At 44.6% G+C, this 24339-nt stretch overlaps 5 protein-coding genes across 10 annotated transcripts in view; 1 reads left to right on the top strand and 4 right to left on the bottom strand.

Annotated features, from left to right (window-relative positions):
• The window catches only part of ubr3 (ubiquitin protein ligase E3 component n-recognin 3), a 28668-nt gene extending 21215 nt beyond the window's left edge, over positions 1-7453 (bottom strand). For all 4 annotated transcript variants that reach the window (XM_053877147.1, XM_053877148.1, XM_053877146.1 and 1 more), the window contains exons 1-16: positions 6985-7453; positions 5539-5678; positions 5218-5370; positions 4188-4343; positions 3943-3983; positions 3783-3849; positions 3581-3711; positions 2857-3085; positions 2186-2365; positions 1154-1287; positions 987-1073; positions 731-796; positions 577-666; positions 373-501; positions 261-313; positions 67-200 (exon numbers count right to left, since the gene is read on the bottom strand). In XM_053877147.1, the coding sequence (XP_053733122.1) occupies positions 67-200; positions 261-313; positions 373-501; positions 577-666; positions 731-796; positions 987-1073; positions 1154-1287; positions 2186-2365; positions 2857-3085; positions 3581-3711; positions 3783-3849; positions 3943-3983; positions 4188-4343; positions 5218-5370; positions 5539-5678; positions 6985-7418 (2224 nt within the window). In that variant the 5' untranslated portion in view covers positions 7419-7453. The remainder of the gene's footprint in view (positions 1-66; positions 201-260; positions 314-372; positions 502-576; positions 667-730; positions 797-986; positions 1074-1153; positions 1288-2185; positions 2366-2856; positions 3086-3580; positions 3712-3782; positions 3850-3942; positions 3984-4187; positions 4344-5217; positions 5371-5538; positions 5679-6984) is intronic.
• Positions 7454-8007: 554 nt separating this feature from the next.
• On the top strand, positions 8008-9799 carry mettl5 (methyltransferase 5, N6-adenosine). Its single transcript, XM_053877108.1, has 7 exons — positions 8008-8232; positions 8296-8410; positions 8481-8665; positions 9151-9233; positions 9302-9353; positions 9421-9470; positions 9715-9799. The coding sequence occupies exons 1-7, from the start codon at positions 8133-8135 to the stop codon at positions 9754-9756; spliced, it is 627 nt and encodes a 208-aa protein (XP_053733083.1). The 5' UTR covers positions 8008-8132; the 3' UTR covers positions 9757-9799.
• On the bottom strand, positions 9382-14044 carry ssb (small RNA binding exonuclease protection factor La). Its single transcript, XM_053877107.1, has 12 exons — positions 13909-14044; positions 13263-13334; positions 13091-13194; positions 12807-12981; positions 12118-12225; positions 11948-12051; positions 10729-10800; positions 10617-10659; positions 10410-10550; positions 10152-10338; positions 9977-10084; positions 9382-9905 (listed from the first exon to the last, which is right to left on the bottom strand). Exons 2-12 carry the CDS (start codon positions 13317-13319, stop codon positions 9835-9837), a joined length of 1170 nt encoding a protein of 389 aa, XP_053733082.1. The 5' UTR covers positions 13320-13334; positions 13909-14044; the 3' UTR covers positions 9382-9834.
• A 390-nt stretch (positions 14045-14434) lies between these two features.
• klhl23 (kelch-like family member 23) lies at positions 14435-17711 on the bottom strand. Of its 2 annotated transcripts, XM_053877344.1 has the most exons (5): positions 17298-17711; positions 15991-17217; positions 15156-15308; positions 14772-15086; positions 14435-14683 (listed from the first exon to the last, which is right to left on the bottom strand). In XM_053877344.1, exons 2-4 carry the CDS (start codon positions 17210-17212, stop codon positions 14776-14778), a joined length of 1686 nt encoding a protein of 561 aa, XP_053733319.1. In that variant the 5' UTR covers positions 17213-17217; positions 17298-17711; the 3' UTR covers positions 14435-14683; positions 14772-14775. The 2 variants fall into 2 exon arrangements, with proteins under 2 accessions (XP_053733319.1, XP_053733318.1); XM_053877343.1 differs by having other exon boundaries at positions 14435-15086.
• Positions 17712-18958: 1247 nt separating this feature from the next.
• Positions 18959-23493, bottom strand: phgdh (phosphoglycerate dehydrogenase). Of its 2 annotated transcripts, XM_053877412.1 has the most exons (13): positions 23259-23277; positions 22505-22522; positions 22374-22439; positions 22244-22309; positions 22127-22181; positions 21910-22008; positions 21225-21357; positions 20664-20812; positions 20441-20593; positions 19957-20092; positions 19761-19888; positions 19490-19703; positions 18959-19265 (listed from the first exon to the last, which is right to left on the bottom strand). In XM_053877412.1, exons 3-13 carry the CDS (start codon positions 22376-22378, stop codon positions 19111-19113), a joined length of 1293 nt encoding a protein of 430 aa, XP_053733387.1. In that variant the 5' UTR covers positions 22379-22439; positions 22505-22522; positions 23259-23277; the 3' UTR covers positions 18959-19110. The 2 variants fall into 2 exon arrangements, with proteins under 2 accessions (XP_053733387.1, XP_053733386.1); XM_053877411.1 differs by having other exon boundaries at positions 22374-22522; positions 23259-23493.
• Between the last annotated feature and the right edge of the window lie 846 nt (positions 23494-24339).

Here is a 24339-nt window from a genome sequence, read left to right on the forward strand (position 1 = left end):
ACATGAGGAGATAGATTGCACAGATGAACAGGAAGGTCGTCGTGCTGCGCACCGCTACTCACTCACCCAAATGAGTGCGAAGGCTCGTCAATATGACCAAGAAGGTGAGGGCACCTTCTAACATGGGTCGCTCCTGCTCAGGGTCCAACAGAGAGTTCTGATGCTGCGACGCCATGGTCAGCAAATCCACCACTTTAAATCTTCAGAGGCACAAACACAAGATTCAAACAGGCCGCACTCCAGAGGAAGATCAAGCTCACCTCTCAAAGACACTTGAGATGAAGTAGTCCGGGTCCAGTCTGGATGCACAAACCTGAAACACAGACAGGTGTTAGCAGGAGGAAACACAAACACAAGGGTTTCTCGCTTTACCTGGAGCAGAAAAATATCAGGGTCAATCATGGAGTTGCAGAAGTGGGACTGCACGTATGTCATCGCCTGGCCCTTGATCTGAAGGCCGTTTCGGACCCACATGTTGCTGTGGATCTCCGACAGAGAGGCCTGGAGAGACAACAGAACTGTACTTAACCAAGGGGAAATTTAGAGGTAACCGTCACCTCGGGAACATCCTCCCACCTGAATTTGGAGAGGGTGCACCATAATCTTCATCAGCATCTCTTGGTCGGGGAGAAGGCTGTCCAGGTCCAGCCCTTGGCACTTCACGGCCTGATCGACAACAAAAACAGTCAGACGATACGTCGCTCTTGGCTCGGGTGTTGTTGAGGCATACCTTGCTTAGGAACATGGCGTAGTACCGGTGCAGTGGCAGGTGAAATGTCACTTGATTCGGAGCAGGCTGCAAATCAAAATTGAACTTCATCCACGCAATTGATGTGTGTTGGCATCAAGCCACACTAAGGAGAACATGATTTACAAGGCTCCACACCCCCTTGAGTTTTTCATCAATTGCTTTTATATTTTCACTTTCCTCTTCATATAAAAGTAAATAGAATTACTCATCTGTCTGATTGTCTGCATTTACTCACCTCGTCCACAAAGTTGATTGCATCAAACCAGATCTGAAGAGTCTCCAGACAGTAGCGCACCACAGTTTTGGTGTACTCCTGAGTCTCCTGCAGAGGCGTCCGGTAAAATGAACGATTCGGCAAAATTTAGAAAACCACATTGACACACATCTAGCACGAGGACCGACCTTGACTTTACAGTGTGTTAACAGGCCCCACATGGGCTGCGCACAGGCCTCCAGCTCTGCTGCAAATGCTGCATAGTAGGTTTGAGACTCGAATTCCACATGCTCATTCAGCTCCCGCTTGTTCAGATTCATGCCTGAAACGTCAACAAAACTGAATGAAGTGCTTGCAACTTTACTGCAAGAAAGACAGTGACGAATCTCATGGTGACAAAAGTAACGTTTATAGGAGCTATTTTCTCACCAGACTAGAAATTCATCTCGAATTACAATGAGTGCTTACTTTTCCACTGAATTCATTTGCACTGATTTTTTTCCCTTTAAACTTTGAGACAATTTATTTAATACAACTTTATGAATAGAGAAATGACAGTAAGAAAAGAAGGTTCAACTCCAGTTCCTTCAAGTCCTGGATGTTTTTTCTTTTAAACATCAAACTTTTTGCATGGACCACAAAAAAACTTTTTTTTTTAACAGTTAACGCTCAACATCCAAAGGGAAAAGGAGATAGTTGTTCTTCCCTAAATGCTTAAACAAACATACATTATAATTATTTTTTTTTAGATTTTTTAAAAAGTACTGAGGAAATATGAAAATAAAAAAAACACAAATACACATTAAGGGGCAAAATTGTAAATAACAGAAAAGTTTGCGTTTGATAGATAAAAAAATAAGGTGTCATTTTTAACGCTACAAAAACATGTTCCCTTGGTTGACTTTGGGAGCCAGAAAACCAGAGACAACACAGGCAGATAATGTACTTCTGACCCTGGTCATTTAATGTCAGCAAGCAGACATTCAAACTCTGTAAAAGCAAAGAGTTATTTTTAGGTTACTGTGTCGGGTTAACACTGCAAGTGGGCAACCGTAGCCTCAGTGACCACAGCTCCTCAACACATATAAGGAAACTTCATGGGATTAAATCTAATCATGTTATACTTGGATAGATATTGCAGACGACTGACCTGAGAGAAAAATACCATAGCTGAAGAAAACAACATCCTCATGACAGGAGGTATGTGACAGATGACTCACCTTGGAAAAACGACACAAAGCTCATCCACAGCATCAACAGCGAATGATCCTCCAGGAACTTCTTTGCAACACTTTGGTGTGACAGGATGTTAATGAAGTCGCTGACTAATGGCCAGTAGGTGTTGTTCTTCAGCAAGGCCTCGCTGCAGTTCACCACGACGTGGCGATTGTTCTCTTCATCTGGAAGGAAAAAAGGAAAAGCTCTATGACAATAGTGCAAGCGCCCTCAGTTCCCCAATAGTAAAGGATATCTAATCTGAGCTGGTCCATCACCTGTGGAAGCATTTTAAATTCATTTGCTTTATGAAAAATAATTTGGAAAATGGTCCAGAGATCAGCAAAAATTGTAAAAGTAGAGGAGACATGAGAGACTCTGGGTCTAAATAATAATTCCATATTGAGTTCGAGTTGTTTTTTCTGGAACAAGAGTATGTCGGCTCTCTGAAGGAGAACTAATCCTGCTTTGCGAAAAACCAAGAATTTCCCAGGATTTCTTCTGAGCCGTCTTAGCCGTCATCTGAGCCGAATAGTACAGTCACACAAATCTAATCTTGAATGAAGTCATAGGCATCTACTTTTGTCCTGAAATGACGCGACAGCGAAGTCGCACTGGAGGCCCGGTTGACTCGAAAGGTCCCAACTTCCAGGACTCATTGCCAACTGACACATACCTTGAAGCTCACTTTTGATGAGGCAACTCTCCATCATGTAGAGCAGGACGGTGACCATGATGTCCAGCAGCTGACACTCCTCCGTCACGTGCCGGGCCAGCTCCTCGTTGCTGAACAGCTGCACACTGATGTGCACAATGCGATTGGACATGGTGTCCGACTCGTGGCTCTTCATCAGCGTCTTCATGATGAATGCATAATGTTGAACAAATGTTTTTGTGAAGGTGATCTGAAACACAATCAATGACAGACAAAGATTTATACTCCACACAAAGAAATCAAGTGTAGAGAGGCACAGACATGCAGTACAAACAAGATGCTCTCCACCAAGTGGCGCAGCAGTTTATTACCTGTGCAACTGTGTCCAAATAGTTATAAAAAAGCAAGCCATGAAGGAGCAGACTGAAATAAGCCATTGTAGTTTCACAACGATGTGAAGTATCTCAATCTGTGGTGAGCTTTTAGATTTTTCCCAGTTTTGCTGTTGTTAAAGTGAGTCATGGGAGTCATTACACTTCACAGCCACTTTCAAAATGTCAAAGCCTCATCCTTAAATACCCTTAAAATGAGCCGCAATGTCACACACACAAAGACAGAGGTATTTTCAATCATGGAGAGTAATGGATCAAGATGAGGGGAGGTGAAGAAGAGAGTCCCACTGATGGGAAATGACCAAACAAGGGCACAAACCCATTTGAAAAAAAAAACAGACACACAGAATTACCTTATAATCTTGATCTGGCAACATGTTGAGTAAGAACGTGACCATCTTCTGAGGAAACTCGTACTTTATTGTCCAAAAGAGCAACTCTTCCAAAAAGCATCGATGCTTCAAAGACTCAATAATACACAAATCTGAGAGAGGAAAATCCAATTAGTGGCAATGTTTCTTGAAAAGAGCAGTTTTACATTCTTGCAACAACCACCTTTCGTACAGCTGCTCAACTTCACCCTCTTCCTCCGTCCAACAGACTGCCCGGCATCTTGGTCCTCCTGAGAGAGTGAGAGAGACAGGTGGAGGGAGACGGTTATTATTTTCATCAGCAATAAGATGAAGTGAAAACATGATGTGATGAAAACACGGACCTCTTTACTTGAATCGTCTGCACATCCTTCTGCTGAGCATCCTGGCGAATAAAGAAAAGACTGTTTCATCACAGCTCCACACTGCTAAACTGACAGACGGCAAGTTTTCAACAAATGATTTGTACCAATCTGTCGAGCCAACATTTCAGTTCTGCTTGTTCTTAGCAAAGGTAAAGGCATAACCAGAAACAAGTAGACACTGATTGACAGCAAGTATTAGCGACACACGTTAGCACATCTAGTACCTAAAAGCATAATGGCTTCGTCTTCTCCTTCAGCATCAACAGCAACATCTGCTGTAGCACCTTGAGACTTCTCCTCCACAGACACCAGGCCGGAGTTCTTCAACGCTGACAAATACTTGTCATAGTTCTTTTTGGCATAAACATTTTCCTCCTGGCCTGTAGGTGGTACAAACACATGTCAGAATACACATACTTAAAGTTCTCCAAAACAAATGACCCTTTTGAAAGTTTAAAGGCCCTTTTATACCCAACATTAGATAGAGATCCGGACAAAGTCTTCAGTTCGTGCTTTGCGTTCAATTTGTCCATATTTCTGCATGTTTCCACAAATGTTCCGGATACAGACTAAACAGAGGAGTACCATCCGAAACCGTGGGGGCAGGGTTGCTGTTACTACCCGATAGGTAGCTCTTATGAGAAACGAAGATACATAACAATGGCGGAAATTCACCATCCTCCAGTCACGATACATTTAACAGCCTCACCGAGCACCGCCTCCTACAGCGCTGCCTCAGTTTCCCTCTGTTGTACAAGAGGTACATTATGAGTACTTCTTCCATAATCACCATGTTTGTTTTGGAGTTTCTTGTTGCCATAAGGTTTTTACTCTGAGCTATTGCCCAGGCGGATATATATTGCTGAACAGTTATATTAACGTAAAAAATGCATGGAAGCACTCAGACTGAGAGGAGAATGTAATGTTCTGTGGCGCAGGAAAGACAGTGACAGTGGACAAATCCAATGTCAACATAGTCAATGACGATGCATGTCACGAGCCCTGTGAAATACATGGGCAAACCAATTCAATTACAACCAATTACTATATTCATCTATGCAAAATCTAGTCAAAGACATGCTGTCACTTGGCTAGATTTATTCGTGTGTGTGTGTGTGTGTGTGTGTGTGTGTGTGTGTGTGTGTGTGTGTGTGTGTGTGTGTGTGTGTGTGTGTGTGTGTGTGTGTGTGTGTGTGTGTGTGTGTGTGTGTGTGTGTGTGTGTGTGTGTGGCACAATCTCAGCCCAAACCTTACCCATGCTTAGCTCCTTGAACAACTGCTGGTTGGTCAAGATTTTTGTCAAAACAGTTCGCATTGCTCCTCCCATTTTAGTTAGCTCCTCCATGAAGGAGATTTGAGGCTCTAGCTGCTGCAGAACTTTCTGTAGATCTCTGTCAGCCGAGGAGTCTGGTGAAGAAAGATAAGTGCAATGACTCAGCATTTTCATGACCAACACTGCTCTTCCGCAACATGCTGACCCCAATTTACAGGAAGACAATATCATTCAAATTAAACTACAGCTTCATCCTGAGGGATACAGGGCCGCAAGTGTTCTGATTGTTGGAATGGCTTTACCTGGCTCTGTGTATCCATCCCTCAGATACTGGATGACACTCAGGATAAAGCGAGGTAGAACAAGCTCAGACATCAAGAGAAGGTCTTGAGGTATAGATGGACGGTTCTCTCCAGTTCTTAACCGATGGCGTCTGCAAAAGCTGCCAGGAAATAAAGGTTTCATGAGCGATATCAAGTCTGGAGGAGGGTTCACTTTGGTCCATCATTTGACTGTAGATTAAGGAAAGTTGGGGTGTCCAAGGCATCAATTTATAGGTGCACTCTCAAATATAAGATAAGGGTTGAATACTTCGATAAACCAATAACTTCACACAACAAGTGTTGTGTCTTTAACACAAAATAGGAGTAATAATATATTACATTTAAATGATGATGGTTCATATACAGCAGAGGAAATGTTGGTCAGGCAAGCTCATACCTATTTCAGGACAATGACTAAATAGACAAAAAAAAAATTCAGCTCGAGCTGGTGGTGCAGGAACGGCTTTAGTATGTCACTAGGTCTCTCTGACAGGTCTGTTTCAGAGTTCAGTACTAGAGTTTAGTGGATGGATTAGATCATTATTCGGGGAATAAGCAGTACACGTATATATCCAGGTCACTGCAGGAGCTTTAAACACACTGACTGCTCAAAACCAAAACTAATTTAAAGAACACCCGAAATTAACAGGTCAATATTGAGCCCCACAAAAGATGACAGCGCACGCTGTTCCTTGACAGACTGTTCTGTAGCAAGCAGGGACCATCATTATTATTACTATTATTTGGGCTGATTCTATTACACTCACACACATTAAACATCCCTGCATGATGCACAATTAATGTAAACAACCTGGAAAACATCACCAAAAAAAACGAAGTGAACGGAAGGGAATTAGGCAAAGTGTGTTTTGAGATGAAGGACAGAATGGCTCTTCTGTTATGAAGAGGCAAACTATATATGTATTTTGACACCAACCAGAGATGTGTTGCACTTATATTAGCCCTTAATAACTAAAGGGTAATGCAGACTCTTATTTCCAGTCGTTAATAGTTCAATAGCCGCCAACATTGTTCAACCAGTGACCTGCATGGGCTTTACTTTCACTTGACACCCACACTTGGAGTGACAGCAGACTGATGGGTTAGAGGATTAACTATTGAACATATAACGCAATGTGAGCAATATACATTGGCAAAAAATCATTACTATGAAGGACGTCAAGTGTCAAACAAGTGCACCGACCAAGTCGACATATAAAACAGTGATTGGAAAGGCCAAGCTAAATAGCCAGCACCAAACCATTGAGAACAGATGGGCGTTGACGGAGAAACCTGGATTCGTGGTGAATATATTAAGATGATAATTAATGCTGAATGTTCTCGGTTAGCGTTCAGCTGCGAGGTGTTGGAGGTATCTCATTTCCAGCGGGAGCTGTCAGAGCAGCTAGCTGGCGGCTAACTCACCCAGTCTCTCGCATGACATTAGTGTCTCCACAGTCGCAGGCCCCACCAGCCTGGCTCCGGAACATGTTGAAATCGTGGCCCGTGTGTTCTCCATTATTAAAACACTCGGCGCACAGTGACATGCAGGGCGAGATGCCACAAGAGCGACATCTATACGCCACAAAATTAGCCGTCCAAACCAAGCCGCACAGCGTAGCGTTGTCATAGGACCGGACCGTGTTGCAGAACTCCTCGAACCCCTCTCCTCCGGCGATCAGACATTTACACCAGTCAAGAGCTTCGCTGTCCGTTGCGGGTTTTTCGGGATTTAGCACAACGTCGAGTAGTTCCTGAAGGTTTCGCAGCCCTGTAGTGTTGTCAGTCCCGTTCAAGTCTGCCTTCAGGTGAGCGGCAGCAGCTTTCTTGTCCCGGCGCAGCAGAGACGCCGCCATCATGCTCTGCTGGCTTGTTGTCCACTGTTTTATTTTTGTTGTCTCGCTTCCGCGTTCTCGGCGTTTCTCGCGAGACATTTCGACGCCTCACTATTTGACAGTCATGACACATTTTCTTACTTACATGCTTATCAATTTATTTTACTGCAGCAGTAAGCTGTCTGGTATGGACCCAATAAAGTCTCTTTGATTATAATTATTATTTTAGTATTTGCAGTAAAATATTCCATATAAGTCCCCCATTTACGTTAAGTATTGCCTATTAGCCCTATATCAATAAACAGGTGAAAAATACCCTCATAAAACACACATGGGGAATTAAAGTAAATAGGTATTATCTAAAACAATTAAAGGGGAATGAGTTGCAAAATACATCTAAGTCATAGAGACAGAGTCATTTCACATTTGTTTTTGTTCTGAGGGTTTAAATATTTTGAAATCAATGCCCAACGTGTTGCAAGTACTTCGCGCCCCGCAATGAGTAAAAATAGCATGTCAAAACAAAACAAATTGTGAAATACTCTGGGTGACTGACGGAGTTGGCTAGTTCAAGACGTACCGGAACTATTTGCATTTCTCTGTTCACCATCGGACTGTTTTTGTTGATGCACCCACATGAGGTACTGACTATGCTATGCTAGAATAACGATTACCTTAGGGTTCTCGGCAAAATATCTGCCTTCTTTATAGTTTTCTGTTGAATTACATTAAATAATAATGAAACTGAAAGAGTTGGAGAGTTGTCTTCAACAAGTGGATGTATTTGAAGAGCCCAAAATCCTGCTGGAGCAGTATCCAACGAGCCCACACATTGCAGGTGAACGACTTCCCGTGCCTTTTCGGTGTGTTTGTGACTAACGCGATCCTCGGTTCTCTGCAGCGTGCATGCTTTACACGATACACAATACATTTGATGACATCGAAGGTAAACTGGTGGCTGATCTGGGATGCGGTTGTGGAGTCCTAAGTATCGGGGCATCTATGCTTGATGCTGGGTGAGTGTCAACCAACACACTAGCTACGTTTCCTTTCTACGTGATCCAATGGTCTGCATCGATTTCGCAGTCTGTGTGTCGGTTTGGATATCGACGACGACGCGTTGGACATATTCCGGAGAAACGTCGAGGAGTTTGAGGCTCCCAACGTAGACATCCTCCAGTGTGACCTGAGTGCTCTGCAGGATGATGCCTTCAGTAAAAAATTCGATACCGTCATCATGAATCCACCTTTCGGTACCAAACACAATCAAGGTCAGTGATCATTTACAATGAAACAAAATTAGTCTTGTTTCATTGAATAATGCCGGAATTACTGCGGAAAAGTGGCTTTGTTACCAGTGAGGTTTTGTTTGTCAATATGAACAAGAAAGTTAAGACAGCATCATAAATAATGACTAACAATGACTAGAATGTAAAGAAGAGTTTTCCTGAATTTGTGGGGAGTTAAATCTGCTTGGTAACCTCTTTCATCTTGGACGAGGAGCACTGGAGACGTTGCTCTCCAGGCACCAGATTCTAGGATGCTGATTGCTTCCTTCTGCTTCACAAGCAAGTTGAAATGAACAGAAGGCTGTTTCCTCCAAAGTCTTATTCATATTTTGTTGGTGTTGTGTTACAGTGAACTCTGAACACCCTCCTTCGCAATGTGTCTTTATGCTCTTAAAAATACACAGCATGTCAGGTGAAGACGAGCAGGTTAAATTTAAGGGAAAAAGAATTTGCTTGTGATGTTTCAGGAATGGACATGAGGTTTTTGCAAACTGCGCTAACCATGGCAGAGACAGCTGTGTACTCGCTACACAAGACAGCAACTCGAGAGGTAACCATCCTGTGCTTTACCATTCAAATCCTTCATCTTCAGCAATTTAACAGCTATTTTCCTTGTAGCACATTGAAAAGAAAGCAAAGGACTGGGGGGTAAAAATGGACGTTATTGCAGGTAATCACGTCAAGTGATACAAAAACAAAACTGACAAGTACTTTAATGATTGAACAACTCTTTACAGAACTCAGATACGACTTGCCAGCATCATACAAGTTCCACAAAAAGAAATCGGTAAGTAAGACGGTGAACTACGCCATGATCTAGCTGGTACACATTTTTATTTTATCACATCTCCAAACTTGAAACGGTAAATCAAATGTCCTTTAATGTAAGAAAATACAGTGCCACACACTTCAGCTATTACAAAACCAACTAAAAGGTGAAATTAAAGGTCTGTCTGTGGACAGTTCTTGATAAAATCAGATTGTTTTGAAGAACATGACACTGAAACCAGACATAACGGTTTGTCTTGTAGGTTGACATCCAGGTGGACTTCCTTCGATTCTCCACAGCCTGAAGTTTGGAATGAGTTTTTTTTTTTTTCATTTACATGACTCATAATAAACATTTTACAAAAAAAATGGTAGTGGGGTTCTTAAGAGCCATTCTCAGTTTTGGCAACTTTAGCGGCCGGACCCTCTGTGTCTTCTTTTGGCACCTCAGATGCTGGAGGGAAGACATGCAAAATGAGGCGAGGGATCACCGATGAAGGCCACAGGCTGAGCTGCAGTACTCACCATCCTCATCATCGCTGTCAAACTTTGTTCTTTTTCCCTGATACTGGTTCCTGCCGCCTCCTCCCCTTCTGCCTCCTCGTCCTCTGCCTCCAGATCGTCCTCTTCCTCCTGCAACACCAACAGTTGAGAACATGGTCCTGCCCATCAACCTTAAAAGGAGCCCCCCCATCTTTACCTCTCCCTTTGGAGCGGTTGTAGGACTCTTGCTGCGCTTCAATGATCTTTTTCAACACCTCCTTCTCCTCCTCTCCCTCAAGCAGCTCCCACGTCACACTGTTATTCTTCACTTTCAGGTCTCCCTCGTTGGCCTCCTTCGCCTTCTCAAAGGCTTCTTTTGCGTTACCATCGAACAGAAGAGTGCCCTTCGTGAGACAGAAACGCCCTTTAACACGGAGGTGAGCTGGAAATCAGAGGTTGGAGTCTGCGGTCTCACCTCTTTGGCACCTCTGGTAAAATCGACCCACTTGATCTTTCCATGGCCTGAGAATACTTGATGAAAGTCCTCCCGAGAGACGTCTGCCAGATCTCCTGAGAACTTGAGCAAGCAGCCCGTCTTCTCCTCCAACAGCAGACCCTGTAATACCAGCAGGACACATCAGCAACTCACGTTACTTCACCATCAACCGTGTCCACTTCTCACCAGCTCTTTCTCCTCTGCATCCTTCTGCTGCTTCTCTTTGTCTCTGTAATGCAGAATGGCGGCACCTTAGCAACAATGCTGACTAAACAGAACACTTTGATACTATACTTACTGTCTGTTTTTCGCTTTTGACTCTGCTTTAGATTGTTTTCTTTCTTCTGCCTTTTTAGCATGGTAGGCTTCTCTGGAACAAGAATCAGACTGTGTAACCACTACTGCTCCCTCTGACACATCCTGCCTGCTTCCTATGATCATGGTTCACACATCTGCCTAGTGATGACGGAACATGTGGCGACGCCTCAGACAAAGAAATTAATTGTGTCAGCAGCACGAGACAGTTTTGGTGGTGGAGTGGTAGAGTGGCAGCAATACAACAGGATAAATGAGGCCAATTCAAGGCAGAGTCATCACTCAAGTGTTGGGTTATGGACAAATAGATTAGATAGCTTTCATTTGTCCCATAGTGGGGTAATTCCACTTAATCAGAATCAAATTTATTGCCATGGTCAGTGGGGATCCCACCAACTAGGAAAGTGTTTTGGAATAAAGTGCTGACAGAAAATATAAAAAATAAACAAATAAAATACAATAAAATAAATAACAAAGGCTGTTCACGATTCAAGATTACAAATGAAAAAAACAGATTATTTTAAGAGAAGTTGGTTTTAGCTCTACCTTTTCAGGAACAACCTGATCGACCAGCTGAACTAGGAACAACAACCACAGTCCTGAAGTTTTAATCTCATAGGTTCTATCCTCTAGTTGTATTAATTTACCTTTTTATATGTACATTAGTATCAAGTACCTCTCACTGAAAGTCCTCGTGTTTTGACTCAGTAGAAGGAGTCTTAAATACTTCAGTAACTGTTCTTCCACGGTCCAATAACACAGAAAACTTTGGTGTACTGAATTATGGTCGACAAATAGAGAATCAATAATCGCTGATTATCAATAATCTGTAACCACTCAGAATAACCTCCCCCAGTGTTGACTACAGAAAACAGCAGGGAGTCCAGAGTGCATTTTTTGACTGTGCCCAGCAAAATCTCTGATCGACTGACTTTGTTTTCCACACTAAATATAGCAGAAGGGAGTAGTCATTTACATAACACATGATTGGTCAATAAAGTGCTACAGGAAGGCCCACACGAATAAAGCATACAGTAAAACAGTGACAAAAAAAATAAGCTGGAAGGTTCAAATTTGTCCAAGACAAATGTAATAAAGTGGAGAAATTATGAGATTAAAGTTGCAAAGATCTTCTCTAAATTTTTAAGAATTTTAAAACTCACTCAATTCACTTCAAATTAGAAGTGTTTCCATCAAGATACCTGGAGAGGACGAGCATTTCGTTGTCTTTGTACTTCTGGATGTCTGTCCGTTGAAGGAACTCCTTGGAGGATTCTTCCGTGTCGAAACAGATGAACACGGACCCCTGAGACGAAGGATTCAAGTCAGTCTCCCAGTTCAGCAGTTGAAAGGTTCAAACATCCAGACCGACCTTGAACTGCCTCTGCAAGGTTCTCCTCATCTGAATGCTCTCGATGGGACCCTTGCCGCTCAGCCACTCCTGGATCTCATCCAGACTGCTGTCGAGTGGGAAGCCTTTCTGCGTTTACAGAAGCAAACAGTGATGAGCAACACCTGAACCTCAACAACCGACCGAGAATGTTGCCACAGAGGACGGTCACTGCTGGTCAGGTACAAGGCTTTGGAAATTTATGGGTCAGTAGTGACAAGATATTTTTTATTAGCCAATCAAAACCCTAATTTGGATGCACCAGACAACTACTTTAAACTAATTTAACACCCTTTTTAGCAAATTTTAAACACTTGCGTACCAGTGCTTTCCTTGCTGACCTCAAGTCACCTTAACATATCGCCAAAATATTGTGATGATATCAATACAAAACATTAACTTCAGTTTTCTCTTGAGGCCAGAAGACGGAGGACATGATTTTCATCGCGTTGCTGCGGTCAAATTTCGAAGTAGCTTCCTCAATGAAGTGATTGAAAGTACTTCCCCTGCTTTGTTAAACATGTCAGAGTACCACAGGTTTTACTTTATTCATCTGTAATGGCAAATATCAGGTAATTACGCCAAGAACATTATGAAATAACTTACCAAAGTTCCTACATTTTATAATACAATTCAAGATCCAATGATAAAAGGTGGGTGAGAGAACTTACAATGTAGACAGACTTGTGCTTCAGGGCATCCTTGTACTCCTCATTCTGTTCTGGCAGAGGTTTGTCTGCGCATCTCCTGATTTTTGTTTTGTCTTCACTGATTTCCAAAAGGCCAGTCTTTGATTTCCCAAGAGCTGAGAGGATGACATCAATCTCTGTCGTCAGAGACTTCAGTCTGGCAGTCAAAGAAAATATAGGTCAGCACTCATGTGGAAGAACATGAGAAAGCACGATGATAGATGATCACAGACCAGCTCACACTGGTCAATGATCCATTGATTTACCTGTTAAACTTCAACATTGTTTCCAAAGGCACCCAGCCATCATCAAGTTGCAGTTGTTCTTTGAGAAATTTATCTCGGGGAAGATTGTGATCGCCAAAATAGTACTGAAACAAGAATGACATGCTGCTGAAGAACACGGTGATAAAGAAAGCACGCGAAGAAACGTGCTTACCTCAACCTGGCGAGCCACTTTCATCTCAATTGCAGACATTTCTTGGTTTTCTGCCATGATGATGGTTCTGTTCTGAAAGAGGTTATAGGTTATATTAATCTACATGTCATAATAATCCAATTAAAATTTGGGAACGTGCATCACATTCGGTTGCCGGTTCATATTTTTAACTGCTTTTTGTTGCATCAAAACTGCTGGCACGGGTCGGAGACAGTATCGTTAAATACCGGTGACTCTACATTAACGCAAGTAAACTCGAGCAGAGTCTATGTAAAAATAAAAACAAGTGCCAGACTATTTTGAGGTGTTTCAAAATAAATGACGCAATAATATGTGCGGACAAGAAACGGCGTTTGCATGGGCTAACGTTAGCGCTAACATGCTAGCATTCAAGCTAAGCCACACTAACTTACCTTGATACAATCTAATAAGACTTCACTCGGTCTGATTACTTGTAAGCGTCATAAAAATCACACAATAAAGCACGATATTCATGCAAAACGTGGAAGGAATAAGTAAGTACGCGACTCTAGCGGAGTAGAATGAATCGCTTCAACATAAATGCACCGTCATTTTCCTACAGAAATCATAAAAACACATTGTTTAAACCGGACGCAAACGAACATGGTGTGGCGTTATTACTTACTTATGCTGAGGCACAACTGGCCGCACTTTCAGTCGTTTGTTTCAAAACGAAAGTCTAACGTGTGTTTTACACGTGGTGCCGAAAGCTACGGGGGCTCGCGAGGAGCAAAAGAAATGACAACTCCTCCTGAGTTTCCTGCATTTTCTAACCTCATGGTGTCGCTGTCTTTCACGTTTTGAACGGTCACCTTTTCAAAGTCTCGGAGTCAATTATAGACTCAGATGAAAATTAAATGCTTAGGTTTGGAGAGTGAAGCGAACAGGCAATTAAACATTTGCGCTTTAAAATGCGATAATATGGACTTTTAACTATAGTGTCTTCAGTAGTGTTTTAAGGCAGTTCAAAAAATAAATCTTCATGATACCGTCATTATTCTTAAAACATTCGCATATTACAAGGTATGCTGATACAGATCAATCTCAGATAATAAATAAATGATATATTTCTGTCAAACCGTGAGACAGTGGGGAAATGACTGAAAATACCAACTGTTTCATTCATCATTTAATTTGAATGAGATAAATAATACATTTTCACTTGATAGTTTTTCCTCTAATTCTATTATATCTGTATGGTTTGGCTTTTATGTGACCCATGCTCTTATGATGATGTTCAATTAGGAGGAGGCCCCAGGTCAGACCCAGGAGCCACGGAGGAGTTCCTCAGTTGATCACAGAACACCTTGCATTCTCTGGAGAGAAGAGTCTTCACCTCTTCACCAGACCTCTCCTCGGGTAAGATGGGGGGAAACCAATGGCTCGATGGAGGGTGAACGCTGGTGAGTGAACGGTCATCTTAGAATCATACATTTGTTAAATCCATTCTAATACTATTGATAAAAAATACATATTGATTTGAAGAACCTGATCAAAGAGTGCACACAGAAACACATCCATGTGATCGAGCCGAGCTGGGAAGAGTCCCAACGATCTCCCAAGAGTCCAGGTCCGGGTCGTATTTCTCAATGCTTTGTAGATAAGTCCCTTTGGAGTAAGAGTAGCCCCCAGTTACATAAATACAGTTGTTTATAACAGCGGCGCCACACTCCATCCTGCTCTCCTTCATCGCTGAAATAGACTTCCATTCGTCTCTCACAGTGTCGTAGCAGTCAGCCGTCGTCGACTGTCCTCCGACAAAATACAGCTTCTTGTCCAGAGGTACCGAACACAACCCGTACTCTGAAACGCGAGGTAAAAAAATAATCCATTACAGACGTCAGAGGGGAGACAAGCGCCTGTGCTTCATACCTGGGTGAGGAATGGAGGTTATGACACTCCACTCGTTGGTGTCCGGTCGATACACTTGGATTTTCTCGTTGGTGCAGCTGCCTCGATAGCCGTTATGACCTCCTGCCACGTAAATTCTGTCTCCCATCACGCTGGCTGCGGCGTTCCCGACACCTTTAGACACAGCAGAGGGAATAAACAACAGCAGATAAACTACCATTACTCCGATTACTTATCTGGTGGTGAATTTGTAAAGGTAATTCCAGGGACTCTCCCTGCACACTATAGTATCCATTTTGAATTCTACTTTGGTCTCAACTACAACACTATTCCATGGTACATCTAAGTAGTTAACTGTATTAAATGGGACGCTGCATTGAACTGTTTTGAACAGAATTAGAAACGATGACACATAGTGAAGTGTGAAAGGACCACGTTCACCCAATCGCTTGAAACACCAATAAACTCCTTTTGGATGAGTAAAAAGTCTGAACTTTATGGCGTCCACGACAAGAACGAGGACAAATATATGAACTGAAGGAGGAAAAAAGCATCTCCACACGTACACAGTGACAGCAATCCTTGGAGCAGTGATGTCACATGGTTTGGGGTGTTACACTAAACTCACGTGTTCCAGCAACAAGACGACAGTTTAAGCTGAGTTGAATGGTTAATGTTGTTAACTTGTTAACAGTAATATTGTTAAGTTGTAAAATTGTTAATACAATAAAAAAAGTTGTTAAAAAATAAAAATCAACTTTTTAAATCGAAGTATGCGATAACTAATTCAACTTTCCACGGCCAGAGGCAACAGAAGTAAATCAAGCGCTAACTGCCTGGAAAGCCGTCGTACTACCGTGGATCATTTTGGCCACAGGAAACCACTTCTTCTTCAAGGGGTCATAGAATTCCGACTCCTGCTCTGGAGCTCCTCCTCTGTAGCCCCCGATGGCGTACACACATCCGTGAAGAGGGACAGAGCAGTGGTAGTAGCGAGCCGTGAGCATCCTGGGACCCTCGCTCCAGTCGTCCGAGTCCGAGTCGTACACAAACACCGAGTCAAGAGCCTCGACGGTGTGGGTCCTGTAGCCCCCCGTCACGTAGATGTTGGCCCCCAGCACAGCCACACTGTAGCTCTCTATCTCTTGGTCCGGCATGTCTTTGCCCTGCAGCCAGGTGTCACTCAGAGGATCCCACATGTGGACCTCACCCAGGGGGCGCCAGTAGTACCCCCCGATTATGAACAAGCTTGAAGTAGTTTTTCTGTTTGTGAACGCAGAGCCATCGGGTCTTGACGCTCTGACAATCATGGACTTGAATTTCCCATGGTCCCTCAGCAAGCAGTCTCCGTGGACCTCCAGAGTGGCCTGGAACTGGACCTCATTCAGGTCTAGATGGAGGAGCCGCAGCAGCTCCACTGTCAAGTGGATCCGACGGTCCAGGTCGTGATGGACCCACTGGGTCACGGCCTCGATCAAAACATCGCCTCTGTGCACGTTGACGTTCTGGGCGGTCAACAAAGATCTCAGTCGATCCGGGTCCATCTCCAGGAACTCCTCCTGCTGAGTCAGCTCAGCAAACTTGCTCACCATCAGCCTCCAGGCCTCCTTCTCCAGAGCGGGACACTGGTGCAGCTGAGCAAACGCATGCATCCCAGAGCAGTTGTAAACGTCCAGAAGACGGATGAGGAACCGCTCGCACGCTTGTTTGACGTTGGCGAACTGCAGCAGGTCGGCGGCCTCCAGCAGGCTCTGGACGTTGCTCTCGGTGATGCTGACTTGAGCCGTGTACACGTAGTTGACCAGAGCCTCCAGGATGGAGCCGTCCACGCCGGTCAGCTGGATGACCGTGTTTGACCGCTCCTTCATGTCAGCCGTGAACATGACTTTGAAATAGGCGCTGCGCGCTGACAGCAGAGCCTTGTGGCAGTGGAACAACTGTCCCGAGTCGCCGCACTGAAGGGAGACATCCGTGAACAGGCCAGTCCTGTAGAAGTGCCTGAGGGCCTCCAGCAGCTCCTGCGGATGGAGGCCATCGCTGAAGTCATAGGTGTAGATCTCCTCCTGAGAGAAGGACATGGTGCCTGCAGAAGGGGACAATGACACTCACGGTCGATAGAGCCTCATAGCCGGTCACGTGGTACCATCTTGATCGTCACCTCACCTTCATGAATGAACGAGCGACGATCACGTCTTCAGCTCGGACGCAGGACTCTCCCTCGGTCCTATTATGGTGCTGGGGCTGAGGCCCACCGCCTCCTCCCCCTCCTCCGCTGCAAGCGACGTCTCCAGCAGCAGGTTCTTGACAGAAAGCCCACCGCTCTATTTTCTCCCGCGGACTAAATATAACCGCGGACCCGTGACCCAAGCAGCTGGAGAGCAAGCGAGCATCGCCTCCGCTCAGAACAACAACAGACCCCCCGCTCTCGGTTTCACTCTTTCTCCGTTGCCATGGTGTTTGTGAGTCCAATTCATCCGTGGCCGGGGTTGGTCCCAATCCGAGCGGGGATTAGCGCGGTGGGCAGACTAATCCTGCGCTCCAGATTTACGGTCAGATCCGGGTCTGGAGCGCATAAAAGGTTCGTGAAATTTCACTGAAGACCCTCCCCTCCAGACCCCGACCCCTTCATTGAACAATAGAACGCGCCCAAAGCCTGGCCAGGGGGCCATCTGCGGCCGTTGATCAAATTTCACTCGGCCATCACACGGCTGTTGTCTGCGGTCAGTCAGGTCTGTCATGCGTGTAAATAAAGTAAAAAAAATGGCTACCATAAAGTCTCATCATTACCATATCAATTAACGTATCATTATGCACCTATTTAGAAGAAATTACTGGGTGTCATCACTGAAATGTTTTCCTCATTTAAGTCTTTTTTTTTCTCAAAGAAATAAAAAATTCACAGGCTGGGTTGGGACCCAAAGTGGGTTGTGAGGATGCTGCAAATTTTCATGGAAAAAAATAAAGCCAACTATAATTAAACTGTTGTATGTATGTACTGTTTTAATTATGGGTTTTATTTGTATTTTTGAACAGAATTTAATGTGTTTTATTTTATATATATTTCAATAAAATAAATCCAAAACCGGACCACCAATAGCATGTTCATAGTTCTACAAGTAAAGAGTAGTACTTTTAAAATAGAAAACTGAAAGGTTTGTTATGATACAGAAAACCCATTTAGGGAATAAAACGATTAAATTAAGTTGTATAATAGGTATGCTGAAAAACGTTGACTTTTGCAAGATTGAAAAGTAAATCTATAAAACAGGAAACCGAAAATATTTGACATATAAGTCAAAAGTTTTGAATTGTCCAAGCTGAAGTCGTAACTATTATTTAATCTCGTATAAATTAAAACGAAATAATAGCGTCACAATGCAATGTTTTTCGACGTTCTATTGAGCGGCTGAGCACTAAATTACCTGCTAGTGTGGAATCCTAGCGCCCCCTGGTGGAAGAAGTACAGGCGTAATACTTGCAGCCAATTTGAATGGAAAAGAGCTGCACCTTTTTTGTGCCAAGGACATGAACGCAGAGGTTTCCTCAATTATTACTTGCTGTTTTGTGTGTCTCACTTCCAGCACATGTTCAGAATCATTGAAGCGTAAATATCAGACTGAGAGTGAAGAGGCTGAATTCCTCCCTGTGACTCGGGCGCTTGAGTTACCAGCTGACCTCTGGCAGCTGTGTGTCCTTCGGAGCAATGAGAAAAAGGAAATTGGAGTGTCCAGAAATAAACACCGGAAATACAAAGAGCTTAAATTCTTCATTAAGAGCCTACAGTTCAATGAGTGTGTTGTGATCACACCAAATCTGCAACAGCAGTTCAGCGGCATTTTATTTGAAATGATCTAAGCAAATCAGGACAGGTGCGTTAGTCCGACCTCTAGACACGTTTTAATGGAATGTTATCAAAAGTGTGGACATCTATAAGGCAGACATGGTTCATCTTGTGAGACAGTTTTTAGATTTTTGCTTAAATGCTGAGCTGTGCCACGTCCTGAACCGAAGACTTCACGACATCCAGGCTTGGCAGGAGGGAGGACACCCCGACACAGAACCAGGGATCCCCAGCACCATCTGCAGACGCACTGAAGGACAGAACTTCCACTCCAGCAGTGGCCAGCAACCCTGAGGACGGCAAGAGGAGAACTTCACTCAGACGTTATGAGTTCTTGCTCATACCATTAATGTGGACGTGAGCGTGCCCAGAAGAACCCATCAGATGGCAAATTAACTAACAGACGTCTAGTACTCCAATCCTTCATCGACAAGTGAGGTGCTTCAGTGCTGCCCCCTGCTGTGTCACATGCAGAACTACCATGACTCGTGAGGTCACTTTCACATCTTCTCACCAGCCACAGAAGACAGGAGCTGAGGACCCGCAGCAGCCTTGAAGATGATCAGATTTCCAGTGAGCGCGACTGGCTGTCGGAACATGAACCCATTGAGGCCCAGTAAAACCGGAGCGCCTCCTTGAACGGAACCAACGGCTTTGTAGCTGCAGTCGCCGGTGAGGATCTCCACCGCGCAGGACGTTCCCTCTGACTCACAGTGGCTCTGGGTCACCTGGAGACATGGGTCAGATGTAACCTCAGCCACCGGTGGTGTGGGGCTCCTTCTTACCGAGACTCCGGACTCCTTGGCTTGACTCAGGACATTGATGAGGTTTGGGCAGCAGCTGGACTCCTGACTCAGAAGTCCGACGAGAACAGCAGAGGTCATGTACCCAGAGGAGGACTTCATGGCATCTCCTGGTTTGTCAGGAACAGAAGGTGATGTCACATCACAATATTGGGTCACGTGATTCCTGTCTTCGTACCTTGAGTGGTGATGTGGACGTTGCTCAGTGCTTTAGAGGATTTGCACAACTGCAGAACGAGTCCCAGAGCTTCTCCCAGTTTGATCAACTGATGGGACTCAGCTGAAAAAGTGCTTGCTAGAACGGAAGCGTTGACCTGCGCAGACACACAAGATCCAAAACAGCTGAGGAGGTTGGATGGAGGACCTTCACCAAAGCTTCGTGTTTCTGTTGCCGATGGAGCTGAGCCAAAAGGCAAAGCTTCTGTTTTTCCAGTGACTCCTACAAGGTTTATCACCTGGGAGAGACTCAAAGTTGAACCTCAACATCATCAGAAGACAGCTCCTCACTGACAGGGAGGAGGCCCCGGGGCAGAGCCATGACATACTGGGGAGGTTATGTCCCACAGTTGGGAGGGTTTCTCTACGGAGGGAAGTCCCGTCCCATTCGATAACAGATTTGTGTTTGCATTCTTTTGTTCCGATCATTTGCAGAATGAACTTACTGCTCCCACTAGTTTCTTTCCCTGCACCATGTCCACAATCTGAAGGGCGATGTCTTCACCGCAGCGGGCCTGGGCCTCCCTGGTGCTGGCGCCAAGGTGCGGACAGCTGATGACGTTGGGGTGGTTGACCAGGGCACGGTCCGCCGGCGGCTCCTGCCATACAAGACACTTGCACTCATCTGGCATTTCAAGGCGAGAGCAGGAAGAGAAATTCCGCTCTGACCTCCACGAAAACGTCCAGACCCGCCCCCCCACATTGTCCCGACTCCAGCGCCCGGAGCAGCGCCGCCTCGTCGATGATTCCGCCGCGAGCGCAGTTGACAACCTTCACTCCTTTCTTGCATTTGGAGAAGGAGTCGTCATTAAGCAGCCCTGGACAGATGGAGAGTACAGTATACTATATATTTATTTTAAAACAGGAATTTAAATTCGGATCACTCTGGGGCACGTCCTGGAAAACTTTAGGACACTTGATGGACAGATAAGAAAAACATTTCAGTCTGAAACTACTTCTGTTTGATATGTTCAATTCAGCAGGAGGCAGTAACCAACTGGAACTAGGGAATCCTTCATAAGATTTGTGGATCCACAAGCAAACCACCCAAAACAAATCATCTATTCCTTGTTCCTCTTCATCCTTTTCTCTGTGATTTTGCTGTCAGACAGACTGATGATCACATGACCTCTTCAGTGGAGGAAACCAGGAAGGACCTCTGGCAGAGAAGATGCTGATGCCTGGACTGCTAAGACTTGTGGGTGAGATGATAGTCCTGGTCTCACTCACCGACTGTTGAAGGCATGAGAGGAGTGTGGACCGTGATGTAGTCACACTGAGGCCACAGCTGCTCCAAGGACATGGGCTCCACACCCCAGCTGGAGGACACCTCTGGCGGGGTGATGGGATCATAACCGATGGTCTTGTGGAAAATAAAAGTGTGAGTACTTAAAGAGGCCACATTAGTGGTGGGATTTTAATGGGTTCATTACGATAAATTAATTACAACAAAAAATGTGTTAAAATATTTTAATTTGATTTATTTAATTTAATACAGTTTGCTCTCCAAACAACAAAGAACCTTTGTAAGAGCACATGAATGTACTTGAAATTCTTATGAAATTGAAATTCTTATCCAAATATTTCCAAGACATTAAAAGAGCTTGAGTTGAAATAAGGTGATATAAAAACTTGAATATAGACACCATCCTGATTTATTGTGCTATTGTCAAACTGATGCAAAATATACAATATTTTGTTGTTTAAATGTATGTATGGATCCATCATTTGATTCAGTAAGATACCAAATTCATTCACATTGAAAAATGTGGCTTCTTATGGCAAGTATTCTTATACCATTAAACTGAGATTAATTGAGATTAATTCATCACAAATTTTCTAATTAATTCAATTAATTTTTTTATCGAATACCACCCCGAGGTCAAATATATACAGTATATCGCCATTTCTTTACCTTCATTCCAAAGGATTGCATCCTGGAAGCCACTTCCTTCCCTATTCTCCCGAGACCGACGATTCCGAGAACTTTCCCGAACAGTTCTGAGCCCATGAACTGCAAACACAAAACAGAGCTGCTCCGACCTGGATCGCTGTGGGCCGACTGGACAATGGAGCCACCCATGCATCGCTAACCTCTTTGTGCGGCCCACATAACATAAGGTTCCTCTCACCTTTTTGCGGTCCCAGTTCCCAGCCTTCATGGACATGTTAGCTTGTGGCACGTTTCTGAGAGCAGACGGACAAGGTCAGAGAGCGTGGCTGAAAGAAGGGGGTTGAGGGAGGCTTGCCTGGAGAGGTTTATCAGGAGAGAACAGGTCAGCTCTGCGGCACTGATGGTGTTCCCACTGGGAGTACTGGGACAGAGAGGCCAACCGTCAACCACCAACCTCCTCACTGAACGCTGGTGTCAACACTCACTTCATGACTATGACGCCCTTCCTGGTCGCCGCCTCCACGTCCACGTTGTCCACGCCGGTGCCAGCTCTGCCGATGATTTTAAGATTACTGGCGTTGATGACATCGGCAGTGACCTTTGTCGCGGATCTCACCACAAGACCGTCGTAATCCTGACGGGAAAGACACCATGATTTAACTCATCCTGCTGGTACTGTTGCAGGCGAGGGCTGGAGCAACAGGCAGGACCTCCCAGTCCAAAGTTCTCATCCAGAAGTTGACTTTTGGGCGATGTTTTTAATAAAACAAAGAGCAGATCTGACATTCAAATGATGCATCTCTTCCTAAATGTTTACAAACTATCAGGAAAACAGGTGCTTGTGCTGCACCCCACAGACCTGAGCTGCACTGGTGCATTGAAACACCAAGTCACCAGAGATAGGAGACTTTCACTGAGTTATCTTTGCAAATACTTCCTCATTATGAAGAGTTAAGATGGAAAGACTGGCTCCAGTCTGAACACAGGAATAAAAAAACTGGATGAAACTGATCCTGCTGCACTTCAACACACGCAAAACAAGCCTCTACTCTCCAGTGACCAGTGTCCTCAGGTCGATCACCGTCACCTCCACGCTCGCCGGTCTCCGGGCTGCAGCAGAGAAAGTGATGGGTTGAGTTGCATCAGCTTGTTGTCGGAGGGGCGGCGCTACATCCCATTCAACACTTCCAGCCTTCTAACACAAGCCGACTGTGCACAATAGACACGGTCTTCATGCCTCTCCTGAATAAGTGCATTGCAGGAAGCGCATTTGAGAAGCGAGGGTGGATTTTAACGGCGATGTTTGTCAGGAACGAGTCAAGTCTGGAAGAGAAAAGTCGCTGAACACGAGTGTAAAGGCGCACACTCACCTTTATCTCTGCGATCAAGTCCTCTTTCTTCATGCCCGGCTTCTCCGTCACCCGGATGCCGCTGTCCTCCAGCAGGGCTCTGCAGCGTGGATCCACGCTCTCGCTGATCAGGACGCTCTTGATGGAGATGGGGGCCATCTTGCTGTGTTCGCTGGTTGGTGGCTGGAGACGAGTCTGTCGCGGCTGCAGCCTCTGTGGAGCGATGGATCAGGGGGGCAAACGTGCCCTCGGCCGGTTTAGATTGGCAGCTCAGAGGCAGGACACGCCCCCTTCCCCACGCAAACCCCGCCCACGACCGTGCAGCCCCGGCTCCCGTAGTTCTCGCTCAAAGAGGAAAGAGAGTCAAGATGTCAAACGTTTTCCTTCGATGACGTGTTTTACGACGCCTTTTCCCAAACATCGATTCCATCAGGCGGGTCACATGGTTTACAACAGCGTGGGTTGCTTTCACGAGATAAACAGGAATTGAGTGGGCTGAGTTATTCCTCTGCTCAAAATAAGCCAGTGATCTGACATTTTGAAGTCAAATTGGCATTTTCACAGACAAATTAGGCACATCTTTACTGGCTATTTTTGACACAAACCCGTCGATCAAATGAAAACTCCATAAAGTTCAGCTGAATAGCAATGCTGGTTGCTAAAAGCTCAAACATTCCCGGTTCATTTGTGAATTCAGTGTTGGTCAAAACCTCACTTGATGTTATACATTTCTGAATAACATAGTTCCCCTGCATGTGTTCTTAAAGTTATCATTTAATAAGATGCTAGATGCTACATTTGAAGGTGCTTTCCAGACACATTAGTGGTTTACGATCAATTTTTTTAGCATTTGCTCCATCAAGAACCACATTCTTATTCATTCACAACGTGAACGCGATAAAACAGTTGTATTTCCGAGACACCTTGAAGGAGCGGTTTCCTGTGGATCATCTGACGTTCCAGGCCACACATGGCCACACCTCTTTGTGCCATGAACTCAGATGATGCAACGGCATTCACGGATTTCTTTCATCTCACACTGTGCGCCAAACTTGAGAATCACTGAGACAAATATATCCCCAGGTTTTAGCAATTTTGTCAA

The sequence above is a fragment of the Synchiropus splendidus genome, chromosome 10 (genome assembly GCF_027744825.2).
Source record: "Synchiropus splendidus isolate RoL2022-P1 chromosome 10, RoL_Sspl_1.0, whole genome shotgun sequence".
NCBI classification, from domain to species: Eukaryota; Metazoa; Chordata; class Actinopteri; order Syngnathiformes; family Callionymidae; genus Synchiropus; species Synchiropus splendidus.

What these genes read in the sequence shown, in the direction of transcription:
- mettl5 (XM_053877108.1), top strand. Translation starts at nt 8,133, where the DNA reads ATGAAACTGAAAGAGTTGGAGAGTTGTCTTCAACAAGTGGATGTATTT. An exon ending in ACAAGACAGCAACTCGAGAG is followed by an intron (nt 9,234 to 9,301) that starts GTAACCATCCTG and finishes TTTTCCTTGTAG; the next exon opens with CACATTGAAAAGAAAGCAAA. An exon ending in AAAAATGGACGTTATTGCAG is followed by an intron (nt 9,354 to 9,420) that starts GTAATCACGTCA and finishes AACTCTTTACAG; the next exon opens with AACTCAGATACGACTTGCCA.
- ssb (XM_053877107.1), bottom strand. Translation starts at nt 13,319, where the DNA reads ATGGCAGAAAACCAAGAAATGTCTGCAATTGAGATGAAAGTGGCTCGC. An exon ending in ATGCAGAGGAGAAAGAGCTG is followed by an intron (nt 10,551 to 10,616) that starts GTGAGAAGTGGA and finishes CTGGTATTACAG; the next exon opens with GGTCTGCTGTTGGAGGAGAA. An exon ending in CAACCGCTCCAAAGGGAGAG is followed by an intron (nt 10,085 to 10,151) that starts GTAAAGATGGGG and finishes TTGGTGTTGCAG; the next exon opens with GAGGAAGAGGACGATCTGGA.
- klhl23 (XM_053877344.1), bottom strand. Translation starts at nt 17,212, where the DNA reads ATGTCCTTCTCTCAGGAGGAGATCTACACCTATGACTTCAGCGATGGC. An exon ending in TGTGGCCAAAATGATCCACG is followed by an intron (nt 15,309 to 15,990) that starts GTAGTACGACGG and finishes CTGTGTCTAAAG; the next exon opens with GTGTCGGGAACGCCGCAGCC. An exon ending in AACCTCCATTCCTCACCCAG is followed by an intron (nt 15,087 to 15,155) that starts GTATGAAGCACA and finishes CTCGCGTTTCAG; the next exon opens with AGTACGGGTTGTGTTCGGTA.
- phgdh (XM_053877411.1), bottom strand. Translation starts at nt 23,396, where the DNA reads ATGGCCCCCATCTCCATCAAGAGCGTCCTGATCAGCGAGAGCGTGGAT. An exon ending in GAAAGAAACTAGTGGGAGCA is followed by an intron (nt 20,093 to 20,440) that starts GTAAGTTCATTC and finishes GTGTCTGCGCAG; the next exon opens with GTCAACGCTTCCGTTCTAGC. An exon ending in CCAAGGAGTCCGGAGTCTCG is followed by an intron (nt 19,704 to 19,760) that starts GTAAGAAGGAGC and finishes CCATGTCTCCAG; the next exon opens with GTGACCCAGAGCCACTGTGA.